This window comes from Platalea leucorodia (genome assembly GCF_965183815.1).
Source record: "Platalea leucorodia genome assembly, chromosome: 1".
Lineage (NCBI taxonomy): Eukaryota > Metazoa > Chordata > Aves > Pelecaniformes > Threskiornithidae > Platalea > Platalea leucorodia.
Genome location: NC_138823.1, coordinates 126,395,756 through 126,418,489, shown reverse-complemented (window position 1 = coordinate 126,418,489; position 22,734 = coordinate 126,395,756). Strand labels below are relative to the sequence as shown.

General features: G+C 40.6%; 1 protein-coding gene across 1 annotated transcript in view; it reads left to right on the top strand.

The window, feature by feature from the left end:
- The window catches only part of LOC309589293 (ubiquitin-conjugating enzyme E2 E1), a 45,563-nt gene extending 23,291 nt beyond the window's left edge, over positions 1-22,272 (top strand). Inside the window, exons 4-6 of the mRNA XM_082309279.1 lie at positions 13,966-14,098; positions 20,162-20,309; positions 21,310-22,272. Coding sequence (XP_082165405.1) covers positions 13,966-14,098; positions 20,162-20,309; positions 21,310-21,407 — 379 coding nt within the window. The 3' untranslated portion in view covers positions 21,408-22,272. The remainder of the gene's footprint in view (positions 1-13,965; positions 14,099-20,161; positions 20,310-21,309) is intronic.
- Positions 22,273-22,734: the final 462 nt, after the last annotated feature.

The following is a 22,734-nucleotide window of genomic DNA, read 5'->3' as shown; positions in this document are numbered from 1 at the left end:
ATTTGTTCTGCTTAATTTGATGGGAGTTTTGTCGTTGACTTCAACTAGCCCAGACTGATACAGAAGTACTGGCTTCTAGAAAGACACTTGACAAATGTATTTGCTGACAAGACAGATACTTAATAGTGTATGGTCTGCTGCAAACTTCTTACTTTGAAGGCAGGGATGAAACTTATTCTTTACTGGCCTAATGCTCATTAAGGGCATACCTATGGTGGATAAGTCTTCCCATTTTGAAAAAGGAAGGGCAGGAGGTATTTCTGGCATGTGAATGAGAGAAAGGCTTAATATAGATACATACAAAGTAATGTCTCGTCTATCAACTTTTGTGTAATGCTGTCCACTTTCTCTCAAAAAGAATATTGGAGAAGTAGGTAGGTTTTGGAGAGGAAAGATGGAAATTATTAAAAAAGAAACTGGAGGAGTTCTCATGTGAAGATACAGGGATTGTTTCCTTCAGAAAATAGACTGAATATTTATTTTCCTTATTTTTATTCTCTAGAGAAAATACACGGGAAGCTTATTTTCCTCTGTCTTCTAATACAAGAACAAAGGCATATATGGAATAAGATTAAAAGACAGAGAAATTTAATTTATTTAATTTTTACAGAATGAAATTAGATACAGGGTTTCCATGCTGTATTACATTGCTGAAGCCAGGAATTTAACAAGCTTCAAAAAGGCAAAACCAGACAGAATTACTTCGTAATACTGATTTCACAAGTGAAACACAGATGCCTGTTTTTGAGGCTCAATGAGTTACCGTTGAGGATGTTGCTATGACAGGGGAAAGCAGAAGAGCTGGCAGGAGCCTTCCAATACTCATCTCTGCCCCATTTGACACTGGAAACCAGTTAGAGACAGGGCATTGGAATAGGTGGACTTCAGATCTGATCCAGCCTGGTGATTTCCTATATTTCTTCTGATAAGCTAGTAGAGGAACAAAGTTCTGTGACAAAATTTGCATTTGACCTGTGATCACAGTCTTTCCAGTAATACTGCTTTCATTATACTAATGGGTAGACAGAGCTTTATTTTAACATTGTTTTATAGGGGAAAACTGTGTTTAGAAAAAAATCTTTGTAAGTCATGTTATAAAAGGTTTTGTGCATTATGAAACACACACACAGACATATATATATGCGACAAAAGCACCTCTAAGAGTAATTTCTGAAAGTATTTCCCGTAATGTTTTTGTCAAATTAACGTCTGTCTCAGAGAACTGAGTCTTAAAGCTGAAAACGAGTGCATACATACTTTGCTGTCTTACTCCAGTACTTAATCTTAAGGTTGACTTTGCCTAACCAAATTTCATGTTTGTGGTATCATTAACTCATGCCTTGAAAGTTATGTGTGTGAGATGTAGTCTTACATATATTTATACAGAGTGAATTATAAAAAAAATCATTTTCGTATTGGTTAGTTTACTAATCTGTGAATGATACTACCATTGGGATGATTTTTTGTTTGTGATCTGTTTTACTCTTCTGTGACAGGCACAAGCTCAGCAGAAGAGAACTATTTTCAGTTAGTTTGCCTTAATTGGAAAAAGAGTTTTCTCCTAACTTTTAATTACATTTGATTAAGAACCCAATATAAAATAAAAAAAATTATTAAAAGTTTGTTTTAATGATGGGAGTGTCAGCTGCCTTTGGAATTTATCTGTTCTTACTGATTTATGAAGAAAACTGTTCTCTAGGGGCTTTGTTTACTGACCTTTCTGAATTGAGATCTTGGCATAAAAACTTAAATGAAGAAATATCTCTTCATTATTTTATCTTGAAAGATCAGATAGGATTGCCTACACTGGCTGAGGAATTTTCTAGCATAATTGCCATGGTTTAACCCCAGCCAGCAACTAAGCACCACACAGCCGCTCTCTCACTCCCCCCCGCTGGGGTGAGGGAGAGAATCAGAAGAGTAAAAGTGAGAAAACTCGTGGCTTGAGATAAAGACAGTTTAATAGGTAAAGCAAAAGCCGTGCACGCAAGCAAAGCAAAACACAGAATTCGTTCACCACTTCCCATCGGTAGGCAGGTGTTCAGCCATCCCCAGCAAAGCAGGGCTCCATGGTTACTTGGGAAGACAAAACGCCATCACTCCAAACATCCCCCCCTTCCTCCTCTTCCTTCCCCCAGCTTTATATGCTGAGCATGACTTCATATTGGTGTGCTGACCCCTTTGGTCACCTGGGGTCAGCTGTCCCAGCTGTGTCCCCTCCCAGCTGCTTGTGCACCCCCAGCGGCTCGCTGGTGGGGTGGTGTGAGAAGTAGAAAAGGCCTTGACTGTGTGTAAGCACTGCTCAGCAATAACGAAAACATCCCTGTATTATCAACACTGTTTCCAGCACAAATCCAAAACATAGCCCCATACTAGCTACTGTTAAGAAAATTAACTCTACCTGAGCCAAACCCAGGACAAACAGCGTAGATGTATTTACGTTGTAAATGTATTGCTGTTTGAATGTCTTTATTTCACTAAAAGGAATGTTTGAAATGCCTTTTAGTGAGAAAATCAAAGTGAATGAAGCTGTAGTGACTGGAAACAAATAATTTTTCTTTGTTCTTACAGTGCTTTTCCCTACCTTCATACCCCAAATCCCTGTGATTTGTACCTAATGATAGATTTATTTCTCCTCTTATGTTGATATGTATGTAAAATTACATCAAGCATAGGTATTAAGGCTGTCAGTTCTTCCAGGTGTTTTGCCATACTACTGTATGCTATTATGCTGGTTTCATATTTGTGCCTAATTACAAGTAACATATTCAGTTTTTCTTCAGAAAATTAATAGGGCAAAATTAGGTGCAAACGGTGCATCTTATCTCTGTGTCAGTTTTCAAGTTCTGTAAGCATGCCTCTTAATTTCTGTTGCCGTCTGTATGGAAATGGTTACAGCGTAACAAAACTGATTCACAGCTCTCAAAACATACCCGGGAACTCTCTCCTGATCTTGTCACTTTTGCTTTGGGGTGTTACTTTTAACAACACTCAGGTTAAAAGGTTAGAAAATGTAAACTGCTCTCTCTGAAACAGTGCATGTGTCTGTGAGGTGTGCTTTGCTTCTCCTGTCTCTGTGAAATACAATAGAAAATCTCATCTGAGCATTACTAGAAATTAAATTGTTAACACCATCCAATAAAGAAATGTGAATTTTTACTAAATGCCACTATAGATCCTTCTCTGTGAACTTACTGGGTTGCGCAGGAAGTTTTATAGGGAAAATGTCTCTTCTTTTTTTAATAACTAGAAAAGCCTCCAGATCATGGGAACATACCTGAAGTATTATTTAACATCAGTGTTTTCAGCTAATTACAGTGTAAATTTAGCACGATTTTTTTTTTTTTTCATGACAGCAAAAGGTTGAAATTTAGTTTAAACTAAGAATGTCAGTGATCATCTGGTGGAGTAAAGTTTCCAAGCCCTGTGGGACCAGGAGTGATGTTGAGGAGGATGCCTGGACTACGTGTGCTCCCTGGCAGTTCCCTTTCGCCTGCCTGCTGCGGACCTCTGTCAGCAGGACTTAACTGACACCCGTGGGTGTTGTCTTTTCAGCTTATCAAATTGTTGCTAAGTCTTCTCTCTTTGGTGGAAATCAGGGAGGAGCAGACACCCGTGATGGCTTTTATGTGTGTGAATGTGGCATGCTTTTTATAAAAGCTGCAAGTGATGTAATGCCCTAAGTTGAAGCTCTTATTGCCGGGCACTTCATTGTCTTTAATGTTTCCTTACATTCAGGAGATACTTCCAGACAGAAATGTCATGAAGTGAAGGCATTGGGAAGTTTGAAAGTCAATGATGTGTTTTTGTTTGATGGGGTTTTTTGGTGTTTTTTTGTGTTGTTTTTTTGTTGTTGTTTGTGGTTTTGTTTTTTTTGTTTTTTGCTTTGGGGCAAAGTTACTTAACGTCAATTGCCAAATAGGGTTCTGGAGAAAAAAGATAATTTGTGAAGGACTACATCTGCCTCTTCAAGTTAAGGCGTGCAAGTTGGCCTCAAAACTGTATACGTTATTTAAGAGCACTGCTTAGTTCTCTTGTGGCTCCTAATGTGGATTAAATTTAATGTTCCTAACACTTTGAAAACAAAAAAAATTAAACAAAACTTTAGAAGCCCACCACAAATTCCTATTCAGGCTATCCTTATGCGTGTGAAAGTGCTATCAAGAAATCAAAAGCCTATTTTTGTTTTTAAATCCCTTGAAAGGTTGTTGTTGGTTTTGTTCTGTTTTTTTTTTTTTTCCCCAAGCTTTTGCCCTCATGTCAGCTTCAGAATAATATTTATGTAAGAAAATACAATAAATGCTGATTAGCTATTGTGACTGGCTCGTGTTTGCAACTGTTATTAATGAGAATAACTTGCAGTGGTATATAAACAATTTTAGTGACTGCTATGTAGTTGGCTGGCAGCTGTGCTATATTAAAGTGTAGGTAATCTTGTTTTACTTAAAAAATAGTAAACTTGCATCTCAGATCTCTCAGATAAAATTTCTAGTCTGTGCATGTTAGAGTTTCAAAACTCAAAGGCAGTGTTTTCAAATGACTTTTCTGCTAGGCAGCTTTGATAGTTTGGAGTTGTGAAAATCAGTAAAGAGATGCTCTGGGTAGTGCAGCATACCTGATAATATTTTGTTGTTGTTTTGAGTAACCAAATTTTGTTTTGGTATTAGGTGGTTTGTTCAATTTTGCTGTTATCACCTGCAGTGAAATAGGCTAATCTAAATGCAGTGATCTTGATTCTTTTTTAGTGAATGGCAAGGAAAGGAAGTTAATCTAAAGAGTTTAATGTAGATAAAGGAGAAGGGGAAGGCATCCAGATTAGATTTTTTTTCTTTCTTTCTTTCTTTCTTTCTAGGTTTCATGTATTGTTAAGATACATCCTTCAAAACATAGTACGTTTTGATTAGCAACATAATGTTATCAGTATCAGCATTGGTATGCTGATGTGAAGCCGAGATAATGGGATGACCTGGTTCTCTAGTTAAGTGATGTTGACTCTACCTATCTTGGATCTAATGGGAAGGAGACTGTTGGTGTTGATTGGCTGATGGACTTGTTTTAATTGGTAGCATGTTTTTAGGGTGAGTTGGTTGGTAGGTAGGTAGGTGGTGGGACAGGAGGATCAGTTTTGGAGTATGTGGTACACGTGCAGATTTTTGTGCTTAGGTTATGTTTTCTTGATAACTTAAAGTTGTATATAAACTAGCCATTTTAAAATACTGCATCATCTGTTCTGAGTGCAGACTTTAAACAGAATTCCTGTAGTTCAGTGCAAGAGAGATGGTAGTGTGTCTCTAGTCTGACAGTGCATTGTCTGCCCTGTTTAAAGAAGCCCTTTTCCTCCCCATGGAAGTAAGAAAGCTACTCGAGGAGACAGCTGGGTGAAGCCGCAAGAACCATGTCCTTATTAGTTTGAGGAAGTTTGAGAGTCTTGTCTGCTTTCAATTTTCAGCATACAGGGGCTTCTTGCCAAGTGTTACACATCATCTTTAACTTTCTGGGGCCAGTTTTTCCAAGCTGGTTTGTAGCTGCTGTTGCCTATTTGGTCTAAGTTATTTAGCATATGCATTTCTTGATCTACAGAATTACTTGTTATAATGAAATCAATAGGGCAAACTGATGATAATAAAGTCTAAGATAACCAGTCCACTATGCTATCTCAATGCTGGATAGGCACTCTTACAAAATAGGTGGGATCCTTTTTTTTTTTCCACCCCCACCCCCCACCCCCCGTAAACAGGGCAAGTGACTTTTGAAGAGGCAGAAGCCTCCAGATCATGTTGGTCCAAACTTAGCAGTTTTACAATGATGTAGTACAGGGCGCCTGAATATTTATGGTGTGCTGGGCTTTTTTATCCGTTTATTGAGACCACCTTTCATATTCCCACACTGATACGGACAGGACAGGAGATGGGCACAGACGACAGAAACACAGATGTAGGTCCCAGCTTGATTCTGGAATGGCAGGTTAGTTGTGGTGGATTCCCATTTTCTCTAGTGGATAAAACATGGTATTTAGGAGAGAGCCCTCTGATCATTTTAATGTAGCAGAGTTAGGGCTGCTTTTCGGGGCGGGGAATGGGGTATTATTGAACTGTTCTGTTGTCAGAGGGCGTAGTTTCTTTTCCATGTGTGAAGAGCCTACTACATCCCAGTAAATACCAGGAGGAAGTAGAGCTTTTGTTTTCTCCGGAAGGGTATGCCACACTTGAGATTAGTGACACAAGAACTTTCATATTTATTAATAGTATTGATTCTTTTTTATTGTCTTTAAATACAGGACTGTCAATTTGATGCTGGGCAACCACTTCAAGAATATGCTTTACGAAAGCATTAAAATTACAAAACCAAATAGGTTTACTAGTTATTTCTATACTAACTTTGAAAAACCTGTTGGAACACAAGGAGGCCCAGACCAAAAATGCAGCATTTGTGAAACTGCCTAGTTTTGCTTACCAATTGTAAATTACATATCTGTGCCATAAATACTAAATCTGGAAATGAGGTCTGATGATGTGAAGGAATTTCTGTCCCCATGTTGGCAGCTAATAGTCCAGTTGACAAATGGCAGGAAGGAAACTGATGTAAAAATAACACAAGGTTAAGTTGGCAGAGCATAGTTTTTACCATCACATCTTCTTGTCATTTTAAATAAGCTGTTGCTAATTGTTAGGCGACTCAGATTCTCTTCTACTCTTTCCCAATTTGTTCTATTGTTTCTTGTGTAGGGTATTATTTAATGGGAGATGCAAGGTCAAATATAAGCCAGTACATTTTTATTTAATTTTTGGTCACAATGTCAAGCTATAACTATGAGGAGGAAAGGAAAACAGATTTGCATACAATTAAAATTATTTCATTGACTACTTAAAGTCTGACATTTTCTGTATTTGTGTACTGTACGTACTAAAGCCACAGACTGGCAGAAGCAGTCAGCCTCTCTGTAGTCGTGTTGGACACTGAAAATGTTGCTACATGTACTGGAACAAAATTCCAGTGCTTTGAGGTGGAGAAGGCTAGGAAGAAGCCACTGCAAAGAACGGAAGCCCTTGAGAGCTGAGCAGGCTGGATTTATTTTCAATTTTGGAACCAATGCTAAATGGATTAATTTCTCTTGAACCTTTTTATGAGAACTTGCTCCTAAATTGAAGTGATTATTGTTAAACTAAATAGAGCTGCAGCACACTCCTGAGAATATCGTAAGTCTCCTTCTGACCTCCCTGTTAACTGAGATTTTATTTTAAATCTTTGAAGCCTGGTTTAAAAATCAAACTCTGCAGTGACATTATTCAAGAGGGTTGGCCTTTTCACCAAGTAGTTTAGTAGTAACTTCACAGTAATATTTTGCAGAGACTGAAATATTTCAGGTGAAGGTCCTAAATTTTCAAGTACTCCTGGGTATTTCTTTTCCTGTTGTAATTGAAAAGAGTGAGATCTTGGCAATGATAAGGTTCTTTGGTTTTGTGTGATCATTTTGCCAAGTATTTTTTATATAAACTGGAAAACCTGGTCTTTTTTTTTTTTTTTTCCCACAAAGAAATCCCCCTAAAACAGTTTTCCTTGAAGTCTCATAAATCCCTGCATAACACCTTATCCACTCCATTATCAGAACTATTTAGTTATTTAGTTCCTTTTTTAACCTTATAAGAATGTAATTCGCTGCACCGTTTATCCTCCAGTTTAAGCTTTGTGCAATTTATGTGCAATTTTTCAAACTTCCCTTCCCCAATTTTACATAAGTCTGATACTTAAGGGAAAAGCTTTCCCAGATGCTAGAACAGAAATTTTGTGCGTGCTTTTCTCTGTTAGAAATGTGGTGGGATTTGTAAGGTACTTACCCTTGTGCAATAATATTGTGACTGCCATTTTAAATTTAAGACAGAAAATACAATACTTTCAATGAGTTACAAGAAAGATAATAATATTTACTGCTTTGTACTTGAAAACCATGCCCTGAACATGCATTAGAAGGAGAATTAAGTTCTGTTTTCACAATTTTATAGTTTGGATTGCTGTAGCAATATAATGTTGCATCTTTGCTTACTTACCTCTCTTTTTCCCTCCTTTGCCCCCTTCTTATGTTTTAATTAAAGCCAGCTGCAACTTTTTCTCTTGCTGTCTTTTCCCTGTGTCTCTCATTGAGCTCGTAGGCATTTCACCTATGGTAAATCCATCATTTTTAGCTAAGTTAACACAGAGGAGCAGCTTGGCTATGTATAATGACAGTGGGCAAAAAATATCACTCTGATTGATGTAGTCACATGGTAATTCAGTATGTTACCTTTAACTTTCCACGGTTGCCCAGGAAGGGTTTTGTTGTGTTGTGATTTTTTTTTTTTCCTTTCTATTCCTTTCATTTCCATACTTTGACTAAAAATGGGAAGCAAAAAAATTATATCCCATTTTTAAACTACTTGACTGAAAAATGGCAATTAAATGGATGGCCCAGGGTATCCTTGTAACTACCTCTACCTTGTCTGGTTGAATTTCTTCCTAATAACTGTATAATGTTTTAATGCTTATATCATAATTGAAAAACCTGTGTAAGTTGTGTACATGAGTCTTTGGACTGCATTGTATCATGCTTAGCATAGTAGGGTCCTGTCTGTGAGTGGAGTGTCTCGGTGCTGTAGTAATAAAAATAATAATACATTTTGATAGCTAAAGCATGTGCAGAAGGTGACAATTTATTTCTAAAATTAGAGCTCTGCATTAATATAAAGTTCTTGAAGTGACATTGTGGTCAAAGGATTAGCTGCTTTTTTTGTTTGCTTGGTTTTAACTCTGTTCTTTGACATTCACATTTTTAACACAGCTTGCTTAAAGATCTGTAGAGCAAAATTTCTTTGAATGAGGGATTTTGTAAGTGTGTGGGTTTTTTCAATGGCTAAGCTAGATGAGCTGTCCTGCTTCTTTGTAGACCCTGCACCCGCCTCCCTCAGTGATCTAGGACTTCTGTGGTACTTTTGCAATCTCTGCACCAGATTCAGCCTAACAATGTAGGTGAACAAGCTCAGCGCGGACCTGCTTGGTGGACTACCAGAAAAGAAAGTATATTTACCCTGAGGTCAGGAATGGGGTGGATTAGGAAGGAAAATCAAGGTGCACCAGAACTTCCATGTGAGAATAACATGCTGCCCCCCGCCAGTCAAAATTTCTAATGCATTTTGGGCTTGCATCTTTAAAAAAATGAAAAAAGAAGAGAGGAAAAAAGGGGGGGGAAGAAAGGGAAAGAAAAAAAAGAGATCTCCTAACAGTCAACTAAATATTTCCTAAAGCTGCCTAGTAAGGCGATGTGTACATGACCAAGATGCAATTCCATGTTCAGTCATTCACTGTTTCTTACTACAAAATAAAACAACAACAAAAAATTGATCAGTTTGTAACACTGCAGCTTTACGTTGGAGATCATTAGATTCCCTGCCACCTTGGAATTCCCATGTGCTGTTAGTATGTTGTTTGCTTTCTGATTTGAGCTATGTTCCTTGGAAAAGGTCATGTCTGCAGCGTTTTTGGAAATTATATTTATTTTCCACAAGTGGGCAACTTCAAAACAGCTTAGCTACTTGCATCAGACTCTTCCTGTCTGGAGCAAAATAGCCTCAAAAATAACATCTAAGGATATGGAGTAGTTGGAGTGTGAGTTCGTGGTTTTTTTTTACTTGCGGTTTTAACTGAAACATATTGTAGTTTCTCATTAGCTGTTATTTACTTCAGCATACCATGAAATTGCCCTTCTTCTCATCACCCTGATGGATAGCCATCTCTGGCATTTTTAAACTACTCTGCTAAATTAGTTAGCTTTTAAAAGGAATACGCGCTGCTTTGGTATATCAGGGTATTAACCTAGTGTCTGTAGCATTGACTGATTTTGATTCATTTATCACTACAGTGATCTGCTATTGCATGTTTTCCGTATCTCAAAGAAGAGGAACTAAAGTATTCACCAGGCTGTATTTTCACTAAAGGAAAAGCTTATGTTATCATTTGGTCAACTCCTAGAAAGGACCAGGTAGTTTCCAAACGTACTAGCAAGTTGGCGTAGGCAGTGGGCTCTTTGAGTCATTCTCCTGGAAAGTACCAGGAATGTGTTCCCAGGGATTTTTGTACATTATCTGTGTGTGGTGAACACCAAAAAATCCTGTCTTCCCTCCATGGCATAAGCATACTTTGAGTGATTTGCCCAGGGATGCCCGGGCAGAGGAGGGAGCGGAGTTTGTGTGTGCGAAATATCAGGGTGGTATCAGGCTGTATGTGGCTGGCTTAATATGAAAAAGCCACAGGCTGGCTGTTCTTGCAGAATGTCTGTCATTTCAGCCTTTTTAATAGATTAAAAAGTGTGTGTGTATGTGTCTTCTTCACCAACACTTAATCTCTGAGACAGAGTCCTCTGTTTACAATTGCTCGGTACTGCAAGGCATCTGAGCATGCAGCCAACTTACCTAGGCATCATTCTGCTCCCCAGCCTCTGCTGCAGGCATTTCTAATTTACCTGTTTGGTTTATAAGTTGAGAAAGAACATGGCACCTGCCAGCAACAGGAGGCAGAGCAAGACGGGGTTTTTCCAAAGGAATACAAGGCTGGCTGGGACTTGGACAGGCAGAACTTTGAGCTTGGTCTCACCTGTGCTGAGACTTTCTCTCTGCTTTGCCTTTACCAGCAGGATTCAGACTGCTGCTTCTAGACTTGGGAAAGGTAGAGAGTCCTTGAACAAAAACTACCTTGGCACTGGGCATTATTGTCGTAACATCTGCCCAGAGGATAAGCTAGCAGCAACTTGGGAATGATCAGAAACAGTTGTTACAGTGGGTGCAGTGCATCTTCACCGAGTATATCACTGTTTTTCCAGGGAAGAGATACCTCAGTTGCACTGCTGTGTAACACATCCTGCCTGATATGATAATGATGGGTTGGGATTTTTGCAGTTTTCTTTTGGATCTTATCTTTTGCTCTGCATTACCAGTCTTTGTCTCATTTCTTTCTTTGGAAGTGAAGAGGTCATGGGCTATTGAGTTCAATACAGAAAGTTGTTGCTCTCATACTCTTGTCTTGCAGCGGAAACAACTTCTATTTAATTGGTTAAAATTGTCTTCCCAGTGGTCATACGTTGGACAGCTTCAAAATGTTGTGTTAGTAGATCTAGACACTTCATTTGAGCGGTGGTGACACACGTCAGGCAAGGTGGCAGCTGTGCCTGTGAGCCCTGTATCTGTGCATCAGTGAATTTCTTTTTGAAGCAGATAATTGCAAGGATTTTAAATAAGGAATGTAATCTTTAACCTCTGATAGTTTTTATATCTCCACCAAAGTTAATGCCACTGCACTTATGCTGTGGTCCAGTATCGTCACTTTTCTATTAAGCACTAGGTCTTCTTGAGCTGCTTGATATTACCTAATCCTAATTGAAATCCGAGCAATATTGCACTCCGAAGCTGACTTGCATCTTCCTCTTTCAGTCTTTCCTTTATAAGAAATCAATGTTAATATGTAAGAATTGGACATCTACAGCTATTTCACTCTGTTAATTGAATTATGAAAAGCTTAAAAGGTAAGCTTAGTACATCACTGTTAGAGCCTACTGATGTCTTACAAAGATGTTGCACTCTTTTAATACGGAGGTCTAGCAGTATATTGCTTGCATGCAGTGATAGCTCTAATTGGAAACCTAATAGGATACAAGAGATTTCTAAGACTATTACAAATAATAATAATATATTCTTTTTTAAATCTGTGGGATTTTTTTATTGACAGTCCTTTGGGTTGAATCTGGAAATATGTTGAAATATTTCTCATTGGTTCAGAGGGCTGTATTCAGTGCTAATCGCACATCACGTTTGTTGAGTGCTGAAGTGCTCCCCGTGGGCAGTTCTCGTGATATAAATTCCAACAGCAAATCGGCGCTAACAAAGCTCAAGTGCCTGTTCCGTTCAGCAGCTCCATCTTTAGGGGAGGGAGGGGAGGATGATCACCGGTGCAACTTGCAGCAATGACAGCGTGTCAGTAGGTTGCTAATATGTACATAAAGAGGTGATTCCTTGGAGTGGTGGCTAAGGGTGCCCCAGAGAGTCCTTTTCAGTAAGTTTGCACAGTTAAGCTGGTGTCTTTCAAGAGGTAGAGCTTCCTGTCGAAATACAACCCTCTTCCAGTCTAATGCACAAGTGGTAGCTGGAGAGTACTGAGTGCCCAAATATATAGACCTGCGTAGGACAGGGACAAGTCATTAAGGTGGAGCGGGATGCCAGGAGCGTTCAGGATGGAACGGCTTTTACTTTAATTTAGTACCGGTCTTGAGCTGCGCGGGGTTTTGTGTTCTGAGGAGAGAAATCTTTCCCTGGTGGCTGGTGCATCACTTTGCAGAGAGCCTGTCTGCCTTTACTGCTTTCTTACACGCTTTCCTGCACCTGGAAGTATGCTTTTAGTCATAGCTTTGCTATTGTTGAACCATTTAGCACCAGCATATTGTGAACTTTTATTTTTAGTTTAATCTGAAAATAAAATTTTAGGTTTGATAACAGAATTAACAGCCTTTCTCTCCCCTGATTCCCCTGCTGTCAAGAACATGTTCACCAGTACTGCAAAGAGCAGGGGAAAAAAACATGTCTCTGATCACTGTTGTTACATTGAGAATTTATGTTTTTGTAATTGTATTTCTATTTGTAACACTGTTACTAACACCTAGCAGTTACTCTGGTTCCCTTCACATTAATCAAATGCATATTGTCATGTATATATTGAATTTATTGGATTGCCTTCCCTCTCAAGTAATACTGCTCCATGATTGTTATGAGAAGAGCATTTTTTTATCCTTCTGTCTTATATTAGCCTTGTTGAAAGAATGGGGAAAGAAGAGCAAGGCTGGTTTTCATTGTACTAGGGATGTTAAAATCCAGCCCCTTACAGAACAAGGGGAGAAGAGATTTCCGAAGTCATAGCACATCCATGATGGAAAAAGCTGTGTCAGCACCTCCCTTTGTGCAAAGGGAGTTTTCAGCTCTGGCATCTTACAGATAAAATACTACCATAGCAGCACAGAAAGAAAGAGGTAGCAATGGAGTCCTAAACCATTAATGGCTTTATAGGTTGAGGTGTACGTAGAAATACTCAGTGACATATGGCACGCTACAGAATACAAGTGTCTGAGGAGCTCAGTAAAACTAATTTTCAACAAGCAGACATTTGTGTTCTGCAACACCTTTAGTTTGTACTGCTCTTGGTGAGCTGCTGGCATGTTAGGGAGAATCTAGAATTAGATAAAGCTGATCTGAGAAAGCACTGTTTTAATTTGACACAGTGATTTTAATTCCCGTTATGAAACCAGTTGCACAATACAAACAATATCAATGGGATGTGTTCATGTGGTCTCATTTTAGAAATCAGTGTAGCAAAATTATAAAAGCATAGAAAATTTTGACATTTAAGAGTATCATCATGTATTTGGCTTCCTTCAATTATACCATGAGCCTTGGTTTAGCAATAATACAGGAATATATTTTAATTTTAAAGAACACACAAGATTAATAAAATCAACATAAGTTCTTAATTTATTTAGTATGGTCTTTGATGCGGTACAGTTTTATTAAGGCTGAGCTGGAAGAGCCATTTCTGAAATACAGTAGGAAATTATTCTTTGAAACTTAACTTTTCTGTTGTTTTGAGATTGTGTAGCATGTTTAGGAGTAGTTCTGGGCAATGCTGCCCTTATAAATGTCAGGAGAGAGAAGCTGAAAACCATACCCCAGCTCTGGTTTCTCAGCTTTGCTAAGCAGTCTGGAACACTGATGAGTCCAGGTAAGATCTCTGAGATTTTGGAGGCATTCGATCTACTTTTAATCCCTGCCTTTACTTCAGGTGGTGTATGAAGTGTAACACTGAAAACTTTCTTCCATATCATACTTGAAGAATCTAAGAGGTCATATTAATTTGAACTGTGGTAATATTCCTGAACCATTTGTTTTTTTTATCTCTTAGCGCTGGCCCCAAAGGTGATAACATCTACGAATGGAGATCAACCATTTTAGGACCTCCAGGTTCAGTCTATGAGGGAGGTGTTTTCTTCCTTGACATCACATTTACACCAGAATATCCTTTCAAGCCTCCAAAGGTAAGAGACCTGTAGCTGACACCGTAAGTCATGAATGTTCAACAGACCATCGACTACCAAGCAGTGTTAATGGCATGTAGCCCATTTGAAAGCCGCTTTCTTCAAGAATAAGCTTAAGCTCATTTCAGACATATTGGTTTCTATTAGCTAATGTTAACAGCTTTTGCAGTCCTCTTGATCACTATTTTAGAGCTTGTTTTCTTTTTCCCTGCTTCTGGTTATAAGAGGTCCTAAGCAATTAGTGCAAGCATTGGAACAGGACTGAGAAACTGAAGAGTAAATAAACTTGGGGAGAGGAGAAAGGATACAAATACTTGTTTCTCAAACCACTCAGTTACCGTAAACATGTTATGTGTGTTTTGGCCACTAAAGTAGTATTTAATTTTTCCAGTTTTGTTGGGTACTTGTGCTGTTCACCTAATTGTACAGTAACAAACTTTTTCTGTAGGTGTTATATTTGTGAAGCTCTTATATTCCAGTGTGGTGTTCCAATGCTACAAGGCAAATACCAGTGCAAGTGAATGTTATCTTGTGGTTCACATACTTTGCCAGAGGAAGTGTGTTGGGTTACAAGAAGAGGTGGTTGTGTATACACTTCATGTTTGCCTTGTATCTGAAAGCATTTATGTGCATGTTTAACTTTCTACTTAAAAGTCATTGCATTGATGAGATAAACGCCAATGACTGCCCCATCTTCAAACTTTGGTCTAGTCTGCAGTAGAAAGGACTTGCCATAGTTCAGGCCGTAAGTCCATCTCAGCGGAGACAATGCTAATTCTCATACTAGACAAATTAATACCAGCTTTCCAAATTAAAGGAAACTGTTTGACTATTCTTGCTAGCATAACTTCAGGGTTTCCGGTAGTATCAACAGGGCCTTAAATCCTACCCCTAAGCTAGGACTCCAGTTCACAAGCAGCATGGTCTATCTTGGGACATCTCTAGTGATTTCCTGCCGACCCTTGTCTCTCTCTCTTTGGAGGTTCTCTGACAGCACAGATGGTTCTCTTGTGTCTTGTGTTAGAGTTTAATTCAATTCAGAATAGTTTTTCATTATTTTTAGTTTAATTAGTTTGCATTGGATAATTTATTGTCCAACCACCTATATGCAATATCTTATGTCATGAGCGCAGTAAGCATTTAAAGAGGGAGCTTTTACCTTCCCATGCGTGCTTTGCTACACCTTTGCTTTCTATGCTACAGGTCAGAACCATTTATCATCCCAAGCTTATCCAGCCTGATGCCTTACAAGACCATATTATAACTACCAGTGGTATTGAGACAGCTCTATGTGCCAAGGTCCCTGATGCAGAACCAGAGATAACAGTTTTGTCGTTCCAGCTCAGCCCTGCTTTCTGCTCTGTGCTTCTGACAGGGATCTCTTTGCCTTTATCTTTGGATCTAAACCCTCACCCAGATGAAAAGAAGGGTGGGATTAAAAAAAACCAGGCACCACTTAGTGAGGCCTTGTAAGACTAGTTTAGTGGAGATTCACTGTACTGTAGCAGAGTTCTATTTAAATGGAGTCTTTCATCTAGCAGAGTCCAAGTTGTTTTACAAACCACATGTATGTATGGAAATAAAATACATATAGCTTCAGTCACATTGAGATGGCATATAGGAGAAAGCATAGCAGTGCTCTAATAGAACGTATTTGTGCTACTTGGGTACTTCAGATTTAAATGAAGAACATTTCTTTTGCTGAGAACCAAAGACTCTTATAGCAGCTCCTGTGTTAACACCTATGCTAGTGTTAATCAATGATAATGTGGAAAATATAATTATCATATTGTTCCTGCTTTATTCCCACTAATTTGTTGATTTCAGATTGCCCAGCTGCTAGCAGTGACTGATAAATATTGTTTGTGGGTCATCTGGAAGTGGTAGAACTAATACAATTACCATAGCCTTCCTATATTTGTCTTTTAGGGCAAGAAATAAAGAAACAGCTAGTAGAAACAAAACCCAGTGTATCATTTTGATGATAAGCACTAGTAGAGCAGTAAGGTGGTTGAAGGTCATTTCAAAAGCCTTGACCTCTGAAAAGATTAAGCTCTCTAGTTTCCCTTGAATCTTCCGTGGTTAAGCCTTGCAAGACCAGTGGAAGAAAATCTCTACTGCCTCTTTGAGTCCTCGGTAATTCTAATGAGGACAGTCCCTGCCGTGGGCTGCCCCGTGGTGAAGTGCCTATAGTAGAATACATTTCACAGCTTGAAAATGAAATGTCATTAAAGGATTTACCTTCTTAAATAAAGTGAGGTGAAACTGGTCATCTGGGCAGGCTTCCAAGCCCTTAGGAATATGCGTGAGAGAAGGTGTTGAGGCATAGCCACTATTGACAAATGCTGTGTGGTTGACGAGCATCCTGGAGATGTGTGATGAAGGATATACAGGTGCAGCCTTTGAGGACTTGGTCTAGCTCCAGCCGAGGGTTTGCTTCAGTATGTTGGAGGAAACTTTTGAGGGGAGGATGTTGCTATAGGAGAGCCAGAGGACTGTGCTGGAAATTATGTTAACAGAATCCTGGAAAAATATAAAGAGGGACTGCACGACTGTATTTGAGGCTGGAGAAATTAAAGGTCTTAAAATTTGACTTGGAAATGCAATGCACAGTACAAGGAACTTCAGTGGGAGAAATCTGATACAGGGACAGATACTCTGTCTCCTGTCCTAAATATGTAAAATGGAGTTCCTTTGCATTTATTGAGTATTCCATGCAACACTTTGAAGATGTTAGTGTTAATCTGTTCTCTGCCTTTACGTTTTCTCATTTTGTGTGGTATTCCGGTTTTGCATTTGTTTCAGATAGCAATTGAGTCAGGCACATGCTGGGTGTGCCTGGATTCAGGAGAATCCAATAAACAAAGTATAATTAGAATTTAAGAGTTCAGTACTTAGTCCTCAAGATGATTGCTATTCTTTTGTACTATTACAATGGATGTTTTCCCAAGAGTTACATTATAGTTGGGTTAGATTTCATTTATTGAGGTGAAAACAGAAGCTTGTGTTGACCTGGTGTGTGCTTTGATCATTTGTATTAATAACCTCTAACCACTTCCTTCCCCCCACTCCCATTTTGCTGCTTGTGTAAATTAACCTCTGCTATCACTTCAGGGTAAGGTTGAGATTAGCTTCTTTTATGTCTTTTCAAAAGCTATGCTTAACTCTGTGTAGTTACTCCATTAATGTAATCTCAGGTGGGACATTTCCAAAGGATCATTCAGTTACACTGTATTTTCCTGCTATTCCACATGCTGTTCTCTTGACCCTGAATATGTTGTACTACCTTCTAAGTAACTCAGTTTGTCTTGGTTTTGGTCTGAATCTGCTAGCTTTATGTGACATACACCCCCCGCCCCTTAAGGGGTAATGAACATTTACTTTAAATATTTTTGTTTGTTTTTAAGGGGGCTTCCAATTCCTCCCCCTCCTCCCCTCTCGCAGGTTCATTTGGGTTCCCTGCATGGCTGGCTTTTGTACCATCAGCAAGAACTGTAAATGGCAAACAGCTGGACTACATGTGTCTAACACCATCCCAGTTCTGACTTGCTGCTTAAGTGAAAACAAATTTAGATTTTTCCCGCAGTGCTTTGGTTAGGTAGAGCTCCTCTAACTTGGAGAAAACTGCTTTTGGTGCCATGGATATAACCCTTAAGGATTATATTTTAAGGTTTCTTAAGGAACCAGACTGTTGTGCAGATACATGGGAGTCTTCTTTCTTTCTCTCTTTCCCCTCCTTCATGAATAATAGTTAAAAAGGAAGTCTTATTCTTAAAGGCAAACAGGATTCATGCTTTGTTACCAGTTATTAGTTAACTGGACTGAGAGACTGCCTAGAGAGTATTTAGCTTTTGCGCTCAGAATCAGGATTAACAACTTTCTGTCTTTACAAATTAGAACTCTTGACCTCTCTGTTAATTTGGTCCTTATTGTATCAACTTGGAAATACTCCACACTTCCCCTTCTGGAAGTGTTTAATCTGTTAAAATTACTACCTCACCTACATTTAGAAGCCTTCTTGGAAGGAGACCAAAGCTGCAGGTCAAATAGAGAAATACTGAGCAAGCAGTGGGGCTGGGCTGAGGGCTGCTCGGGAACCCAAGGCAGAGCCATTGCCAGCAACTGCAAATGCCACAAACTTCTGTTTTACCCTAAGCAGTATGGGTTGGGGCAGGTACCGCAGGGTCAGAGCCGCCCACTGCTCAGGCTGATGCACGTGGACTTCCACGTGACTGTAAAGAGTCATTGCTCATTGCTCCTGTTCGTCTGAGGATTAGATGATCTGAGAAACAAAGGTCATTTCAGTTCCTTACCTGCTATATATCTAAGGTTCCCTAGGTAGAAAGCAGCAGGGGTTCTTGGTTTTGGAGTTGCAGCTTGTTGCAGGTGTGGGAGGGGGATGCATCTCTGCTTTCTTGCAGCCATTTTGCTATTCCCACCTGTAATGTGCAAAAGTGTAGGGATTTGGGATTTTTTTGTTTATTTGCTTCCTGTTGTAATCTAAAATCCAAGCCACTTACAACGAACAAAGCAGAAAGCCTCCCCAGGCGTGCAGTGTGGGTGTCTCCTGTGTGACAAGTAACTGCTTTTGCAAGTCCGAAAATAGCCTGTGTGCATCGGGAGCGTTCTTGGAAGCACTGCAGGGACGCAGCGCAAGGGGACACACCAGGCACTGGGGTTTTGTAGCTGTGTCACCCCACCCCATGCCTGCTCCCCGAGCCTGTGAGAGGGAGGGTCACAGGCAAAATCTTTGCATCAGAAAGACAGTAGGAAAAATGAGGGTTGGCTGGCAAGTTTTGTGTGTGGGCTGGTCTAATCTCGAGAAAGCACTAGTGTGTTCTTGTTGTACCGCACGCTTACCGAGCGTGTTTCGCAAATACCCCCGTGACCTATAAACAGACAATAAAATTTGTGGGTGTGAATAGCTGACAAATTCTGAGGATTTAGGGCATGAACCCGCTAACCGGTATTCACGTAGATAATCCTAATTCATGCAAGTTCTACCAAATGAGTTGTTGCTGTTCATCCCACGAGTCAGAGTAAGGCCTTTCTGCAGGTCACGTTGTATTCTCCTGAAAGCGGCTTGCGGTGCTTTTGTTTCCCTTTCGGATAACCCCTGTGGCAAGCTGCCCAGCTCATTCGCGTCTCCCGGCTTTGAAAATAATAAAATCCAACCAACTCCTCGGCACTTGGAAGCAAGGGGAGCTGCGATTCCAAGCTCCCTGGCCTGTCTGGGGGGTTTTACAAGTGATTGGGAGCCTGGCGGGAGAAAAAATGCTGGTGTTAAAGCCCCAGGCTCCTTTGCCACTGTGAGCAAAAAGACAAAAGGTAATAAAATTTTTTTAAAAAAATTTATTTAAACCCCCACAACCTGGGTTTCACAGTGACCATAAGCGCCCAAGGCTGGTGGTTGTTTTGCGGGGCGATGGTCCGCGTGTTGTCAGCCGTGAGCCCGTGCTGAGGCCGCAGGGATTCATTCATCCCGGCTCCCATAAGTCACCCCCATTCCACGTTTCGGTTCCCTTTCCTGCGGGTGGGAAACCTGTGCTGTCGCCTGCCAGGGCGTGTGTAACGCCGCGCAGGTGTACGCGCAGGGGCTGGAAACGGTACCGCCAGCCACGCGCTTGTGAGACACTTATTTATTTTTCGCTTTGAAATCGGGCTCTCTTTCTTTGCCTCCGGCACCAGAGATGTACCGGGGCCGTAGCCGCTATTTCACCTGTGGGAAATGGCCGTGTAGCGCAAGGCGGCCGCCCCGGAGAGCGGGGCGGGGGGCGGCCAGGCCCGGCCCGGCGGGGGCGGCTGTGCTTCCGCCAAGGGCCGCCAGAGGGCGGCGGCGGCCCGGGGAGCCCGCCCGGCCCCGCAGCGGCTGCCCGCCCCGGCTCCCTCGGTCGCCCCGGGCCCGGGCCCCAGGCCGCCCGGCCGGCCTGCCCTCCGCTCCGCTCCGCTCCGCTCCGCGGGCCGGCCTGCTCTCTTTCCCTTTCCCTTCCGTTTTTACCGCCCGTCGCTTCAGCACGTCGCCTGTGCTACCCCAGCACGCCGGCTAATCCCCGTGTCTTGCAGGTAACGTTTCGGACAAGAATCTACCACTGTAATATTAACAGCCAAGGCGTCATCTGCCTGGACATTTTAAAAGACAACTGGAGCCCAGCATTAACCATTTCTAAAGTTCTCCTCTCCATCTGCTCCCTCCTCACAGACTGCAACCCGGGTAAGTCCCTGCGCGGCCACGCAGGCCGCCTGCCGCCTTGCAGCCGGCACCCGAATAAGGTGGCCCTCATCTCACCCTGTTGGCTTCGGCCGGCGCGGCTCCGGCCTCCAGCGCGGCACGTTTCCCTCTCCAGGGCAGCCGGAGAGGGGCTGGAGGCGGTGGAGGTGATACACCCTACCTGCCTGCCGTTCACTGCTCCTCAGGCTGACCCGCGAGGAAAGCGGCGGTCCTCCTCCTGCACATGAAAACTCCTTCCCCTTCCAAACCAGCTCTGGTTTTGGGTAAGGGTTAAGCACTCTTCGCTGTAGTACTGTACTAATTCAGTAACGGAGCTAGAAGAGCCACAAATGCAGTTCTGGAAACAAGGGGATTAGCCTTTTACTTTCCATCATCCGTTTAAAACCAGTGACCAACTATGCCACAAGTAGTCCTCGCTGCTTCTCTAACCCACTCGTTATCCGTACCAGTTAAGAGGAATATGCCTTGGTTTCCAAAGTCAATTTTACAGGTTGTATTTCTATATGTGTCTAAAGACGAGAGAAACACCAGATTTCACGCTCTGTTATGTATAATAAAAATAAACTTGCTGGAAAAATAAAACCTCTCTTTGAAATCTGATCTTTCCTAGAAGGCAGATTTATATTGATACAAGTACACTTAGCAATGAGTATGTCCCAGGCACTTTTAGAAGGGGTAAAATAAACCTGAAACGCATGAACCGGTGAAAGTCCGCAGTAATGCAAAATATGACTATTGGATTGTTGTCTTTTAAACTCCTTAAAACTTTAATTGGCATTTCGCTCTTTGTTAAGTAATAGCTTAGTGCGTCACCATAAATACACACAAATCAATAAAGATGCAGACCATCAATTGAGTATATTTAGGTTGTTGCAATGTACCTTACCTGTGTGATTCCCTTGTATTAAATTCACACTTCAGCTTTATTTTTAAGTTTTTATTCAGTAACTTGTCTGAAATAAGTGGTTTCTTTTCTTTTCAGCTGACCCCCTGGTTGGAAGTATTGCCACTCAGTATATGACTAACAGAGCAGAGCATGACAGAATGGCCAGACAATGGACCAAAAGATACGCTACATAAATTGGATTTTCGTCAAACTCTTACATTATTCTTCTGTGATGGAAAGAGCTGCTTATGATTTTGAAGGGGTGGGGGGAGGGAGGGTGCTGGTAAAGAGTAGGGTATTTCTATAACAGATTTTATTCAGTCTTTTATTTCTTAAGATTTTGTTGTTGTAACTTAAGGTATCTTGCTACAGTAGACAGCTAGGATTGGGAATAGCATATTTTAAGACTGTAATTAGTTCAGCAATATTAGCTCACATATAGTACCGAGAAGAATGTAAACCTCAGACTTCTTTGGTTTTCAGTTTGCTTGCAATATGTAAAAGATTAAAACAGCTTAATTTTGTACAGGTACATATGTTGACATTTATGTAAAAGTCCTTTCAAGACTTCACACACTGTTTTTGCTTTTTGTTTTGTTTTTGGTTTGGGGGGTTTATTTTATTCAGGGTTGGGTTTCCTGGTTTGGTTGTTTTGTTTTCGTTTTTTGGGTTTTGTTTGGGGTTTTTGGTTTTGTTTTTGGTTTTGTTTTGTTTTTTTTTTTGTAAAAAGATGTCGGGATTATTTTCCCCTATGGAGGGCACATTGGTATTTAACAAAATCTTTTTAAAGACTGTCATCTCATGATCTGTGACACGGAGAGGTGGATATATGGCCTCATATATGAAATGAGAAGTAGTTAATGTATTATTTTATAAGCCAATCTATCTTTGTGAAAAGAATAAAGGGTTTAATCAGGATTTACGGTAACCTGTAGTGAAATACCTTAAGCTGTTTAACTGTAAGGCGTGGAATAGGAGTCACTCAGTGGATTGGTTGTATGTTGTGGGCTACTTAAGTCTGCATTTGTTACTGTGCTAATAAAAAGATGTTTAAAAAAAAGAAGAAGAAAAGATTTCTGCTTAGTGCCTTGCTTTGTCATTTTGCCAGAACAGTGTCTCCCCGTACGCTTTGAGGATCACAGTATGGATAAGGACAAGGGAGTTCCGCAGGTGAGTGCGCTGACTGCTGCTATTTTGGGAAGACACTTCTAGACAAGCTACAATGAATGACAGCTAAGACTTTTTCAACAGTTTACTGTGTGAGTGTTACTCAGGCTGGCACGGCCCATGAGGAGGCAACCTGCCACAGAGTCCATGCTGGTTACTTTTCAGCTTAAGTTTTCACAGCACTGGCTTTTCAGGACTGGCACATTATTTGAAAGTACAACTGGAGAAGTGTAAGAGAACTTGAAGGGAAACAGGCAGGAGATAAAAGAAGATAATATCTTCATGGTTTTCTGATGGAGTGGTCTATTCCCACTTGGAAGAGGAGAAGGGATCATGTCCTGGTAAGCTAGCAGA